The sequence below is a fragment of the Papio anubis genome, chromosome 3 (genome assembly GCF_008728515.1).
Source record: "Papio anubis isolate 15944 chromosome 3, Panubis1.0, whole genome shotgun sequence".
Taxonomy (NCBI): domain Eukaryota; kingdom Metazoa; phylum Chordata; class Mammalia; order Primates; family Cercopithecidae; genus Papio; species Papio anubis.
The window spans coordinates 139,006,559-139,022,877 of NC_044978.1; the positions used below are offsets into that span (position 1 = coordinate 139,006,559).

A 16,319-nucleotide genomic window follows, 5' to 3' on the forward strand; every position below is an offset into this window, starting at 1 on the left:
GCAAGTCTGACCTCATGGTCTTTTAGTAGCATATCACTAAAACCAAATAATAAACTAAAGATCCATGCAAGAATAATGCATATATAGAGGCAATCTGGAGGGTTTGTTGTTGTTGTTGTTTTAATTGGCAAATTTACTAAGTTAATTTTCTTTGGTAGTTTAATCATATAAGTTACCTTGAATTCTCTTCCTGCTCTTTTAATGTTCATTGCCTTGTTGTCTCATGAATTGTTTTGTAAACCTTTGTGTCTAATCTTATTTTGTGCACAGGCCATGCATATAATTATTATATTCCTAGCATGACATTAGCTTTTAAAAAGAATTTTGTGATCGCTAGGTAAACGATATTGTAGTAGATTTAAAGTATCAATCTATCATCAAATTCCATGAAGCATCTTTGTCTGATGGATTTGATTGTGCTGTTGCTGAAATCATGCCCTCCAAGTATAGAGTGTTGCAATATTTTAAGAGAACACAGTTTGGGGCTTATTTGTTCTTTTTCAAAAGCTACCTCAAATTCCTGGCATGAGCTGTGGGGAGGGGCAACAATAAAAGACAAACATTAGAAGCCTGCTTCAGAAGGTATCATCGTATCTACACTATAATATTGGGGCTCTTGCCTGTTAGTAATGACAGTATTTGTATTAGGTGAAAAATGGTTTGTGCTGTTGACTAGTCTTCAATTTATTTAACTATGCTCAGTTTTGTAACAAATGTATGTCCTCTATTTTATAAATGCTTTAAAAATATGTTTTGAGTATGATTGTTATAAAAGAAATTTTATATTTTTGGTTTTTAAAATATATACTTAATAAAATGTCTTCAGGAAAGAAAATATAGCAATCTGCTAAAGCTATTGAGACCTGGTTTATAACAAAAGTTTTGAGATTTTAAAGCTGAAATGAAATCTGGTTGTCTCTTTGTATACGAATTGTTTTTGTTGCCAGTGGTAACTATAGAGAATTTTTTGAAACAGCACCCTTTTAATAACAATGGTCTCCCCAAATATATTGTGGCATAGCTTTAAACTTTATTAAGTCTGTCTTGGACTCCCCCTTCCTCTCCCTGAGTAAATGGAAGAAAAGTTTGGCAGGCTCCATGCTGTGCACTTGATTGATGTCCAGAACATCTGAAGGACTTTTGTGTCCTGCCTGCTCTCCATGAGTGCATAATGTGTGAATACTTAAAGAAGGTCAGCCCTTATCACATGTAATCTAGGCCTGAAAGCAGATCAACAGTGACAGTCATATCCCGTAAGTAAGAACACAAATCATCCTCTACATGCTTTAGACAAGTTGTGGGATATTTTTTCTCTCTTTTTACCCCTTCCCACTCATGGAGGACCTTGGCAGAGCAATGAAAGCAGAGAGAAGACGTGCTCAGAATAATGTGTCACTCGTTCAAGGGAGAAAGGGATTGTTTATTTGTAATAATGTGATGGTCTTTCACTCTGCAGCTGAAGGGAGCTTTGGGTTGTTAATGACTAGTGATGTGGAATGCTGCAAATTAGAATGGGGTGGGGAGGCAGGAGGCAGCCTGAAAGAGGGCTAAAGTTGTGGTCTTTATAAACTCCAAAGTCAGGAAAAAAGTTTTTGTACTGTGCGCTCTATTGTTAATTTTTTTTTTTTCTCATGGAGTAGCTTTTTATGATAGTATGTAAGTGTTTAGTTAAAAGCCAGAATAATAAAACGAATTACCAGTGCAGTTCTGAGGTCACTTTTGTTTTTGGTACAACATGTATGAAAGTTTGAAAAACGTTTTAGTGCAAAGCTCTTGGTAGGACCTAAAAGGCTATGGCTTCCAATAGGAAGAAGGAAATAACTGTTGTTATGAGTGTGCCTGTGTGTTTGGACAGAAGTTTAACTGAAAAGTAAATTTTATTCCAAACAGTATTAGCAGGGATGTTCACATGATAAAGAAAATAACACTCATAAATTAAAAAAAAAAAAAAGAAAATAACACTCACCTTATTGTTCTCATTAAGAATAATAAATATATTATTATGTTTTCTTAGATACCAAGGAAAATATTTTTCTTATTTCCAAAACTTTATTAGTTTCCTTTGAAATATAATCAGCTGCAAGGAGTAGTAGCTGTCAGTTTGCACAATGGAAAGTAACCTGTGCTTACCTCCAGAAATGAAGACATTGCTCCCCATGTGTGTAGGATAAAATCAAAACTTCTAATTATTGGCTACAAGGCTCTTCCTAACCTCCCCAGCCTACTTTTCCAGCCTAATTCCCCTGCTCTCTAGGCATATTGAGCTTCTCCTGTTCTCTGCAAGCACTGCTCTTTTTCTTACTCATATACGTACTGTACTGCCTGTTTTCTTTGCTTAGATTTTCTTTGCCTTCCCTTCACCCAGTGAATTCCTACTTACCTTTGAAGACCCGGTTCAAATGCCTCCCTCACGCAAGTCCAACCCTCACCCTCAGGCAGAATTAATCTTTGTTTGTTCCCTGGTTTTTCCATGTTTCCTCAGCATAGCAGACAGTTACTGTACTGCATTGTCATTATTGGATTGTATGTTTGTCTTCACCCACTAGAGGATAAGCTTTGTCCTGAAGGCAGGTGCTGTCTCTTTTTAATGTTCTCACGTCCATTCAGTAGACACAGTCCCCCCAAATATAGCAAATAGTGAATGTTTTTGAGATAAAAACTGTATATAAACATAAAATCAGGAGATTGGGGAGTTTCTATGTGAAAATGAATCACAAATTGAAATTGGTAGCAAGGTAGTCTCCATTTAAAATTCTTCAGTATACTTCTACTTCAAATGCATGGATATTTAATGAATTAAGTAAAAATGAATTGGATTAAAATAAATATTTAGTTTTTCAGGTATAATTTGACTTTTTTTTGAGGTGAGGTCTTGCTGTATTGCCCAGGCTAGTCTCGAACCCCTGGGGTCAAGCAGCCCTCTTGCCTTGCCCTCCCCAATAGCTGGGACTATAACCAAGGACAAACCACTGTGTCCAGCTTTAATTGAATTTTTAAAATCTTGACTTGAGATATTTTGTATCCTTGATTTAATGATCACACTGTTTGTGACAGGAACAACTCGGCAAATGTTACATTGTAGCCTGTTATATTAGAGAACATTATTTTTATTAGCAAAGCTTTTCATGTGGGAGGCAAGAGAGAGATTAGTGAGAGTTGTCAGGAAATTACTAACATTTTCTGCTGTCTTCCTATGTTCTGGGTACTGTGTTCAGTAGTCTGTATTCCTTCATTTATTTAGGGGTAATTAGCAGAGGGTTTAAATAATCTGCCCCAGATTATACACATAGCACAAATAGGCCCTTTCTGCTGTATAGCAAAGACTCCGTAAATCTGGAATGTGTGAATGTCATTAGTAAGAATTCTGCAAATGACAAACGGTGATATCCTACTCATATTAGTAGTACTCTCCATAGTGCTCCTTTTTCCTTCCTTTGCCCTTCTGTCAGGTGTACATTTTCAAATGGTGACCTTTCTTTTAATCTTCTCTCAGAGCTTTCTTTGAAGACTCATTTGGTATATAAATTAACTTGCAAAATTCAGTTGGCTATCTCAGTAGAAGAAGAACGCCTCAGACATAAACCGTTGTTATTCTCCTTTCTGGTATTTCTTCCCGTAGGTAAAGATGTAATTGAAGTTGAATCTATTGGAGCAGTTAAGTGAATCTGTGATGAAAGCTGCACACGCAGGTATATAACCGTTTGGCACATTGGTTCTTTCTCTGCTGTCAACTCTGTGGTTAGGAGATTGGGAGCGAATGTTTAACTGCTATGAAACCCATTTTTTTAAATAAACTTTTTATTTTATAATTGATTTAGAAAATTTCCAAAGGTAATGTAGAGTCCTCATATACCCTTCACCCAGTTTCCCCCGCTATTAATATTTGACCTTACTTTGGAGCTCTGTATGTGTCACAGCTAGGAAAGGAACAATTGTGTATTACCAGCAACTAAGCTCCAAACTTTATTCAGATTTGTTTCCTCTCTCCCTTTTCATAATGCCATTTTTGTCTGTTCAAGGATCCCATCTGGAAAACCACTTTGCACTTAGTCAACATGTCGTCTTACTCTCTATTGGTTTGTAACTGTGTTTTTACACTTTCCTTGATAGTTTTAAGAAGTGATGATCAGATATTTTATTTAATATTTCTGAAATGGAGTCGACCTGATGTATTTCTCATAGACTGGGGTGGTTGATGTTGAGGAGGTAGACCATAGAGGTGAAGTGCCATTCTCATCATATCAGGGGTACTAGTTGTCAGTATGGCTTGTCTTCAGTCATGTTAACCTCGATCACCTGCCCAAGGGAGTGTTTGCCAGTTATTCCAGTGTACAGTTATATTCCTTTTCATACTGTACTTCTTGGAAGCAAGTCACTAAGCACAGCTTAGAGTCAAGAGTGGGGTTGATTAAGCTCTGCTTCATGGAGTGAGACTATCTAAATATATAAAATTTTTGAATTATTCTGAAAGGGAGATTTTCCTCATTCTACCATTGATTTACTTGGTTATCCAGTTACTAAATCTTTATTTTAAAGATAATTTCAACCTTTATTTTAGATTCAGAGGGGAAATGTGTGGGTTGTTACATGGGCATATTGTGTGTTGCTGAGGTTTGGGGTCCAATTGATCCAGTCACCCCGGTAATGAGCATAGTACCCAGTAGTTTTTCAACCCTTGGCAGCCTGCCTGTCTCCTTCCCCACTCCAGTGGGCCCCAGTTCTGTTGTTGCCATCTTTATGTCCAAGTGTACCTAATGTTAAGTTCCCACTTTTAAGTGAGAATATGCAGTAATAGGGATATATCTGTTCCTGTGTTAATCTGCTTAGGATAACGCCCTCCAGCTGCATCAGTGTTGCTAGGATTTCATTCTTTTTTATGACACTAGTATTCCATGGTGCATATGTACCATATTTTCTTTATCCAGTCTACTGATGATGGGTACCTCGGTTGATTTCATATCTTTGCTACTCTCAGTAGTGCTGCGATGAACATATAAGTACCCATGTCTTTTTGGTAGAACGATTTATATTCTTTTGCATATATACCCAGTAATGGTTTTACTGAGTAGAATGGTAGTTGGTAGTACTGTTTTAACTTGTTTGAGAAATCTCCAAACTGCTTTCCATGGTGGCTGAACTAATTTATATTCCTACAAACAATGTATAAGCATTCCCTTTTCTCCGCAGCCTTGCCAGTATTTGTGAATTTTTGACTTTTTAGTAATAGCCTTTCTGACTGGTGTAAGATGGTATTTCGCTATGGTTTTGATTTGCATTTCTCTGATAGTGATGTTGAACATTCTTTTCATGTGTTTCTTGGCCTTTTGTATGTCTTCTTTTGAGAAGCATCTGTTCATGTTGTTTGCGCACTTTTTAATGTGGTTATTTGTGTTTTGCTTGTGGAATTATGAAACCAGTTCTTGACCTGGTACAGATAGGGGCTTAATTAGATTGGATGTTGGAAATTAAAATATAAACTATAGATAAAAATATGTACATTAGGGTGAGTGGGTTAAATCATAGGCAAATCTGGGTTGTTTTGCTAAATTAGACTTTTGATCTACATAATAAGAGTTTCATGAGATTTTTTGAACCAAGTAGTCAGGGGCCTAATATGCCATTTATAGAAGATCCCCTTCATTGTTGGCACCTAGCATATGTTAATAATTAAGTTAAAAATGGAGGAAATTAATAGGTATACATTTTGATTTTTAAAAATATTGCTAAATGAAAGAAATAGGTATTAGCAAAAAGTTTGACTAAGTGGAAACCTCTCCTCATACGTTTAATCTTGTTTTCACTCTCCCTCACCTAGTTGGAAGGTGAAGTTCAGAGATTCATCCTACATGCTGAAGTCCAAAAGTCTTTTTGGAGATGGGGTCTTGCTCTGTCACTCAGGCAGGATTGCAGTGGTGTGATCATAGCTCACTGCAGGCTGGAAATCCTGGCCTAAAAAAATTCCTCCTATCTTAACTTCCCCAATAATTGGGAATACAGGTATGACCCACCATACCCAGCTAATTAAAAAAAATTATTTTAGAGATAGGGTCTTGCTATGTTGCTCAGGCTGGATTGAACTCTTGGCCTTAAGTAATCCTCTTGCCTCAGCCTCTCAAGTAGCTGGGATTACAGGTACGAGTCCATGTGCCCAGCATAAATTTTTTTTTTTTGAAATTCATATATTCCAAACTCTGTAACCTATATTCAAAGTCCTGCACAATTTGGTTCTACTCTGTCTAGCTTTCTTTCCAGCCACTTACTAATAGGAGCTGTCTGTTCCAGTAAGATTGTCCTCATGCTATTGCACAAATTGAAAATTCATTTCGACCTGTAAACCTTGCTCATATAATTTCTTTCCTCTCAACTTCTGTATTGCTGTGTAAGTTCAATTCATCTTTCAGCATCCAGCTCTCTCTGCAGTCTGGGCCCAGTCTGTTCCATCCTCTGCTTGGAATTTCCATGTTTATTCTGTTGGGGCCACTTCATCTTAAAATGTTGTACATTTTTACTTAATTATTTCTTATATACTTATTTTGTGGTATTATAACCTTCTTGAGGAACCAAGTCAGCTTGCACATAGTTCAAAATCAGAAATGGTTGCTGATGTGAATTCTTTTGAACTGAATTAGGATTCTGGGGAGAGAGCAGAGATTCTGTCTTTAACTTTCAGCCATTTATAGAAGCCCATATTGGGGAAATGTGAGCAGTGGGAGCTGTCCCACATTTCAGCTATTCACTTCTTGCCCCAAAGCTCAAGGCTGGATTCCAAATTGGCAGTGGAACCATGTTGTGAATGTGGCTGTGAGCCCAACATAGAAGGTTTGAAAAGCAGATTCTATTGCTTGATTTTTGTCTGTTTTTCCCACATATCCCTCTGCTCCTGATCATCCTTACTCATTTTACTATATACTAATCTCTTTTCCTAACTAAAAGATATATGGATAAGTATTACTCAAAGACAGTTCTTTTTAATCACCACCAACTTCCATGTTTCTGATAACTAAGTTGCATGGCTTCTGTGAAATGCAGAATGTGTAGTTTATTAAGCTCAGAGTAGTTTAAGATTTCCTACATGGTTAAAATTCTGTATTTTGGTTAAATTTCATGAAAGTACTTATGAAAGTATAAATTGAGAGTGTTGATTGGTTGTAGTATGTGTAAAATCATCAAAACAAAACATTGTTGGGCTTTCCTAAACTAGAGAGTAGATTTGAATGGTACCTGGTGGAATAGTTCTGGGAGGTGCAGGATGGGGTCAGGAGTAGGGGCAAATGAGGGGTGTCTTTTGAAAGTGAGAAGAAAGCAGAGATTCTTTTTCCAAGAAAAGATTTTTTAAAATATCAAGTAAACGTATAATGATGATATCTTAGATATAACCATTGTAATACATTTGCTACTCTACTCATAAATCCTTTTTCAGATAAACTGATGGGATTTAATAATAACCTCTGTTTGTATTTGTCTGTGGTAACATTGTAGTTTCTACATATACTGACAATTCATTTATCTTTCTTGGTGTTCTTTTATTATTGACAGTTCTCAGAGTAAAACAAAAACAAATTTGAAAAAATTTCTTTATCATTCAGTATCATGGCAAATGAAACTTCACAAAACTGTTCATAATTTACATTGAGAAACAGTTACGCTTAAAATCTAAAAAGTGGAAAAACTTGCAATGGTTTTATTTACATAATAAAGTCAGTTAGGTTAACAGCACTTAAAACTATAGTCATAACTGAAATATCTTAACTTGCAACATTTATTAGTGATTACTTTTACATGTGACCCTTTTCATATCTGTGCACTTGATTCAAGGGTATTATTTATCTGTTGACGTAGTGTGAGTAAACTGCTGTAACATAATACTTTGATCTGTTGCACTGTTTCTGGCATTTCGTTAAGTAAAAATATTATTTCTTGTTTTCTTTTTACATTTCTCAGTTAAAATTCTTAGCAGAGAAAATAAATGTTGATAAAAGAAACAAACTATTTTATGACAGCAACGTTTTAAATGAGCTTTGCTATGGATTCCCTTCATAGCTGCCTGAAAGATTTGGGGGACATGAGTGTTGCCAATGCAGAGTGAAGCCCCGGCGTGTGCTAGCCCTTGTGTGGGCAGCTGCGTCAGGCTCCTTTCTTAAGAAAACAATCCAGCTCAGGGTCCTCACCGCCCTTTGTTGCCCTCCCCACGAGGTGATCAGTTGAAGTCTCTGTGGTGACAGAACCAGTTTGTAACAGGCTTGTCTTTCACGGTCCTGTCTCAGGGTTGCTGGCAGGCTTGCGAGAAGATCTGACAAGAGTGGCAGCAGAGGAGTCTCAGTGAAAGACGGAAAGGCAAGAAACAGGAGGCTTAAACAGGCAGGGCACATTGACTGCTCTGCTGCTGCAATGGGTTGGCTGGAAGAACTAAACTGGCAGCTTCACATTGTCTTGCTCATTCTTCTCTCTATGCACACAAGGGGTAAGAAGATCAGTGCCCTCCACTATAGTGCTGACAAGGCTGAGTTAGAGTCTGATTTCGTGGCTTTTATCACAGAAGGGAAAGTTCAGGCCAGAAGTTCAATGTCTATAAAGTTCCATCCCCCATCCTCCAACTGCTTTGTAATTTTACTACTTTCTCTATTACGGCAAGGCTTTTTAAGTAGTCTGTTAGAATAATTTTAAAGAGACCTAACATTTCTATTTTCTCTAACAATTGAGAATTAAATGCAATTCAACTTGGAACTTTAGGAAATTCATTCTCAATATACTATGACAGTTTATGTGTGAAGAATTTAAGAAAATAGCAATTCTAACAAACTTTTTTCTGATCATTTTAGTTTGAATACTATTAGATTTTTATAGGTTAGTTTTCTTTGAAGTTCATCATTTTTATATGGTTGCATTGAGTAAATCTAACTTTGCAATGGCGATAATTATAGTTCGTGAGTATGTCAAATGTTTGTTCACCTTTAAGAACCGGGGCTTGCTTTGTGATAATTTTGTTCAGAAGAATTATTATTTTATCAAGTTGACTAAAATATAGAAAATGTTAAAACTTATTTAAAATTTTTGAATTAAAGTAATTTTAAGAGTAGAGCTATTTTCAAATGAGAAGAAAGCTAATGAACTGAATATGATATAACTGGCTGTGGTAGTGAAGGAGTTTTAAGGTTGGAAATAAGGAAATAATGGCTTTATGAAATTAAGCCAAATGATAAAGGAAATATGTATGATATTGAAATGTATTTATAGTTCAACTTTATATACTTGTGGATGCATATTATAGAACTAACTTGGCTGTACTATTTATCAGAAGAGTGTGTACTTTTGATTGGGATTTACAGGATTCAGATTTTCATCATCTCAAAGTATCCTGTGATACTATTAAGATACTATGTTCTGTGGCTTGGCCCTATGGAAAATGTTTTTAATTTCAGTATATGTAAAAGTATTTTTACTTATACGGTATACAAAAGTTTAAATTTTGTGTATTGATAGGAAGGAATGATAGGTATTTCATCGACCTAGTTTGCTAGTTTATTCCCTAAAAATTGTTATAAACTGGTACCCTGTAGGGAGAATAGAAAGACTTCAGGGAAACTGTGTCTTAAGTGTGTTCCAGGAAGCTCAAAGCATGTTATATGTGAGGTAAAATTCTAATTCCTCTATTCTAGCTACTACTGCTTCTTCATTGTCTGGGGGTCATTTTTTATTATCTTTTAGCATTTTCTTTGAAATACATGAATACTTGGCTTTAGTATTGAGTTATGCCAATAAAAAGCAAAGAAGCCATATGCTACAGACAGAATCTTTGGATCATAAAATGCTAACCTTAGAATGTATCTTAACATAATGTCTTAATATCTTATTTCTTCCAGTGAGGAAGATGACGTCCAGAGACATTCCTTGTCTTCTTCTAGGTCATATAGGTGTAGGGAACCTTTTAAAAAGCTCCCTTTGCAGGGCACTGTGTGTGTGTGTGTGTGTGTGTGTGTGTGATGTGCCTCTACTTAATTTATCTTATAACATAGTATCATAGTGGCTAAGAGTACAAATTCTGGACCCAGAATGCCTGGTTTTGAATCTTAGCTCTGCCACTCACTAGTTGTATGAACTCAATTAAATTATCTTATTGTTGTCTCAATTTCCACAACTGTAAAATAGGGATAATAATTACATTTACTATCGATTTGACTATTACATGAGTAAATATATATAAGCACTTAGAATAGTGTCTGGCACATAATGTTACCTGAAAGTTTGCTGTTGTTAGTATCATTATTAATTAATTTATGCAAAAATAGGGAACCAAGCTAGAAATGTACAATGAGATAGGACTGTGAACATCCAACAGGTCGTCTTAGTGTGATGAACATGTTGAATCCCAGTTGATTTTCCCAGCTTTGTCACCAATTGACTTTTTTTGTTGAGGAATTACTCTCTGTAACTTTCTATACAATACACTTGATGTTGTTTATTTATTTATTTATTTTTTCCCCTGATAAATACAGAATGTGCTATAGACAGGGAAGGACTATGAGATTAACCAAAATTAAGCCACTTAGATTATTAAGTTAAATATTCATTGACAACAGTTAACACGCTTCACAATTGTTAATTTCACATCTACTTCAGTGAGAATGATGATCACAGAAAAGGAAAATACGGAGCACTGATAAATGATGTGTTCATGACTTTTAAGTGAATGACAAAGCCAAGATTAATATTCTGAGATCTTACGTCCATATTTAAAATAAATGTCTTTCAAAATGACAACTTGAGACATTTGGAGAATGTGAGCATCAGGTGCGTGAAAATATTTTGTTAATTAAATACGTGGAAACCTGAAATATTTATATGAAGGGATAGGTATAATATTGCAGTTCCACCTGAAGTGGTACAAAGCTCTGCAAAGTCACAATAAGTGGAAAGAAGAACTCTTCCTACTTGGGATAGAAGCAAGGGTGACCTATGTGTGGTAACTCATCGACCTAAATCTTACCACTGCCTAGCTATTACCTTAAATGTTTTACTCGGAAGAGATACAGGCTTTGAAAAAGGAGGCATGAGTACATCTTGGTAGAGGTCTTGAACTTCAAGTTTTTAAATACTGGAATATTGTGATTGCTTCAGAAACATATTTTTACATCTAGGGAAATGGGGAATTGCCTTCCTAAAAGTGAAAATGTGACCTGTAATGATCAGAATCTGTAGTGTTCACTTCTACTTGAAATGGATTATGTTTAGATTGAGCTACTTGTACTACCCTGCCCCTTTATTCTCCAAACATAGTAGAGACTCACAGACAGTCATAATGAATATAGTGCAATGTGCAAACAGTACTAAAACATTGAATATAGTGCAATGTATAAACAGTATTAAAGCATCATTTTGTTCACTACCATTCTTCTTAAGTTCTGTTAAGGGAATTTAGTAAAGTTATAAAGATGATAGACTGACAGACCTAAAAACTAAAGGACTCTGGGTTTGTTGTTCTAACACAATGGTGGCAACAATGTGCCTGTCCTGACGAGGATAGGCCTCATGTTCCCATATTTAAGATGGTGAAATTTTCATTTGGTTCCCTGTTAAATGTACATGTGAAAGTGTCTACAATTTTTCCCCCATAAAATAATGCTAATAAGCCATTAAAGCAATCAGATTAAATAAAAGTTAGCAGCCACATTTATTTTAGGAGCAATTCTACATCAATAAAGATACAGGAAAACAAGGTGAGATAGGAAGTAGAAATCCACTCTTTTGTGAATACAGGAAAATTTTCAAACCCAGTGATCAAAACCAGATCCAAGTCTCCATGGTCCCTACAGTTTTATATAATCTGGATTTTATATACCACCTTTCCGTTGCCAGGCCATATTCCTTGGGTTTCCTATTGTCATATTTATGTCAGGCCTAGATGAGACTAATTTAAAATTCAAAAAGCATGTTATAATTTTTTTTTAGTATAATCAGGGCAAATAGAGAATCCAATAAGAGGAGGATAACAAACATCAAGCATGGCTGTGAATATGTAGTTTCACAATTAGAATGATAATATTGCTATGCGGCATCAGGTTTTGGTAATATTTTGAGTGAAAAATGATCCTTATTACCATATGGCAAAATATACTGAAAATCTGAACTGTTAGACCAACACAGCTGTTAAATGCATAAATGTGGTTATGTGTTTAAAATGTTTTCTACTACAGCTATTATGTGGCATTTCTTAATCTCAGACTATTAATCGGCAGTAACTGCAAGTTGTGGTGAGCATCACAGATGTAAGAAATTTGATCTCTGGTAATTTACCTGGAAAGAAAATGGCTAAACTATAGTTTTCAACTTAAGTTCTGCTCATTAGATTGGATAATACATTCACATAATTGCTGAGTACAGACTGAAATCATTTGGTTTCACCTTTTTTTATAAGTTATTTTCAAAATGCTAGCAACCGTATGCAAGTCTTATATGTGTATAAATATCTGTACATATATAATTCAAACCTGTAAATTACAAATATACAAAGGCTTTTGAAAAAACATTGGAACATCAAAATAACTCAAATTAGTTTCTTTTTCCTCTGTAAGCCAATTGAATCTGAAATAACATTGTACAAATATTTTATTGATTTAGAACATTGTACAAATCTTTCATTGATTTAGAATTGCCAGGAATAAATCTATGAATTCTTCCCCCAACTTTTCAAATGCATATCTGTTTTTAGAATTCCTATAGGCGTTTGAACAAATCCTCAAATAAGGTAAAATATTGACAACTAATTATAGAACAATTATCTTAATCAGCTAAGTTTTCTGTCAGGCTTTCTTATTGCTGCATTTTAGGTGCGGATGGACTCCTTTGGTCTTGATTATTATACTTGTTATCTGTAAAATAGAGACTTTGTCTATCTTAATATATCTTTGTTGGTTTGGGAATGTGAATAGTAAAATACATAAGGATGATCTTGTGACTTTGAACTCAGAAACACCTTATTCTTACTCTAGACCTCTCCATGTTTCTTTTAACTTGGAACATATCTTTCTGGATTAACTGATTACTCTGCTTGATACTATCTCTATTACATTCTTTTGATGTTTAGTTAACTATATAAAATCATAGTATTGATATTTTGGTTATAAAGAACAGAATCTTAAGTAGAGAAAGAAGTTTAATGGAGACATAAAGAAAAACTAAAGGAAACACAGGCCTCATGGGACCCATAAGGCCAGGAGGACCTGAGCGTCTCCTTGTCTATGTCTGTCTCTCTCTGAGGGCCTTGTGCATGTTCCACTCTCGCTGTGTGTGTCTGCTCCCTTCTTTTCTTTTTGTTTAAAATTCTTTAATGGACGCTCTTTGCATTTAGGATAAAATCTAGATCTTTCTATGTCCTGCAAGGTCTGGTATCAGCTGGCTCCTGACTCATCTTGCAGCTCATCTCATTACTTATGGAGCATCAGCCGTATAGGCCTTTTACTGAAAACAATCAAAACAAAACAAAACAAAAATGATCCAACCTTTTTCTCACTCAGGTATTTCACATATGCTGCTTTCACAGTCTGGAAAGTTCTTTGCCTTTCTACTCTGTTTATCCGTGCATTTGCATAAGTGCCATTTAGTTAAGTTTTCCTTAACAGTCTAAATTAAATGAAACCCCCTTGATATAATTCTTCGTTGTGTTTTATTTTCCTTTGTGGTACATATCATAATTTATCATTATACATATGTCACTCTCCTACTGGAAGCTAAGCTTCTCAGAAGAACAGACTCTGTCCATTTTATTTATTGCTGTGTCTTGAGTGCATAGCACAGGCTTGGCCTATAGAGGAATCTATGTTCCTGGACATGCTTAGAGTTTCTTGCTTGACTGAAAATGGTGGCTGCAGTCCCCAATGTTCCAAGACCTTTTGCTTAGCTCTACAGAGTTAACTGATAGATGTTTCACTTTATTTATTTATTATTATTATTCTTATTTTGAGACGGAGTCTCACTCTGTCACCAGGCTGGAGTGCAGTGGCGTGATCTCAGCTGACTGCAACCTCCGCCTCCCTAGTGCAAGTGATTCTCCTGCCTCAGCCTTCTGAGTAGCTGGGACTATAGGCGTGCACCACCATGCCCAGCTAATTTTTTTGTGTTTTTAGTAGAGACGGGGTTTCACCATTTTGGCCAGGATGCTCTCCATATCTTGACCTTGTGATCAACCCACCTCGACCTCCCAAAGTGCTGCACTTTTCTTTTTAATTTCTTTGGAGGGAGAATTTGATTGACTGCGGACCCTTAGAATAATCAAAGGTAACCCACTAGCCATGTTAAAAGTTTTTGATTGCCAGTATATTCCAAACCCTCTTCTAGAAAAACTGCACGTGTCACAGTGCCTATTATTGTCTAGTTTTTCTAGAAGAGGGTTTGGATTATGTTGACAGTCAAAAACCTTTAACATGGCTACTGTTGTCAGTATGATATAGCAATATAAATACTTCCAGGACTCTTTTGTTTGTAGTGAATTGATATTGGCTAGCAAGTAAGTTATTTGTCAACTACAGGTCTTGAAAATTATTTTTAAAAACACTTTAATATTTCTCACTTGAACTTCAGAATTCAGCAAATGTTACGACTGAAAATAATGTTAATGTATTTCTGTAGGTCCTACAGAATTATCTTGAAAGTAAATGAAGGCATATCTGACTATCTTTTACTCTGTAAAAAAAGATGCTTTAGAAATTCGGAATGTCAATGTGGTGGCAGAAATAATGTATGAAACAAGTAGTGTGGTGACTTGACAGCCTGTAGTTCTAGGACATTGTTATATATAGATTTCACTCCTTTATTGAAGTGGTAGTTGCAAATTATATGTCTCACAAAGAACATCTCATAAATTTTGCATTTATGATTTCTGAACAGCACATGAGTTTGAGGCTAGTGTTATACGTCGTTCATCAATCAGATTCTTGGAACTTAATGTCTGAAACTATGTTTCTGATTTCTTCTGGAATCCAGAGGAAAATTAATGTACATTTCAAATTCACTTTTGAAAAACCTCATGAGTACCTGGTAAAAATTGTCTTTGGTTCATAGTTTTTTACTGCCATACAGTATTCGGTGTTGTATAATGTCCCCATAGTCATATTGGTGTCTTCACAATTTTAATGGGAGTTTTACATATAAGGAAATAGTGACTTACACTACTTAAAAAAATCAATTGTGGTACTTCCATGATGTAGAAACTGCATTGATGAGGTATCAGCCAGGTGTGAGTCAATTAATATAACAGGGCATCTTAAAATTTTTTCTGGCCATTTTTGTTTACCTTCAATACAAGGCCAAGGCGAATAGCACGGAGCTTCAGAAAATCCAAGCCAAGATTTGTTTTGGGAACTCCACATGAAATTATCTTTCTGTTATTACATTTATAGAAATATTCATTATCTAATTCTTTGCTAAAGTGTTTACCTTTATTTTCTCTCTAAAAGAAAACTAAATTTTTTCAAATCTGAAAAACTCAAATTAGTGTTTCAAATCACTATTTTTTTCAAATCCGAAAAAATTAATAAAAACTTGTTGCTTGCAATTGTGTATAATTTTAATGATTACGCACTTTTTTATGGGGCTGAATCTCAACTGAATATTTGTCTTGGTTAGAGTTGAGATGCTCAAATATGTGTTGTTTTCAAATTGCATTATAAAACAAGTCTTTTTATGTTCCTACTTTATAAAAAAGCTTAATGTTGTAAGAATAACATGCTGTATTTATCCATGAAATAATGGCTGATTTGAGTGAGGAAATGCGCACCAGCTCATTGGGGGAATAGTTGAGTGGCTTTTCTGAGTTTAACTTAGCCTCTGAATTCAGCTGAAGTTATTGAGAACTGTGCAGTGACCCGGAAAACAACAACAACAATCACAAAAGAGTTCCATTGTGACATGTTAACAGAAGAAGGACAGATGCCACTTAAGTTACCTTTTTACTGCACACACTTTCTTAGACACATTATACATATCCACACACGTATGTTTCATATATATATATATGTTTTCATAGGATTATTACAGTTTATTGAAATCAGACAGTATCACTAAATATTTCCTACCTAATTTCCTATGCCCTGAGTGAAAACATGTTCAAATTGGGGGAAGAGTTTGAAGGAGAAAGAGCCTTGTGCTAAATCATGTGATTTTATAGGCCCATGACGTTCTTTCAATGGGGGAATTTCTGGGGATCATTTTTGGGCTGATTTTATGCATATATACCAAACGCTTTATTCATAACATAAGCATATTAGTAGCTATTGTGAATATTATTAATCTACTCTACTTAACATATGGTTAAAAAAACATAATTT

The 16,319-nt window shown here is 35.3% G+C and overlaps 1 protein-coding gene across 3 annotated transcripts in view; it reads left to right on the forward strand.

Moving 5' to 3' along the window:
• BMPR1B (bone morphogenetic protein receptor type 1B) overlaps window positions 1-16,319 on the forward strand; it is a 247,028-nt gene that overhangs the window by 134,358 nt on the left and 96,351 nt on the right. The window contains exon 1 of one of the 3 annotated variants that reach the window (XM_021939084.2): window positions 7,958-8,461. The exons of the other annotated variants lie outside the window; for them this stretch is intronic. Coding sequence (XP_021794776.1) covers window positions 8,389-8,461 — 73 coding nt within the window. The 5' untranslated portion in view covers window positions 7,958-8,388. Of the gene's footprint in view, window positions 1-7,957; window positions 8,462-16,319 lie in introns of those variants that run through there. 3 annotated transcript variants of the gene reach the window in all.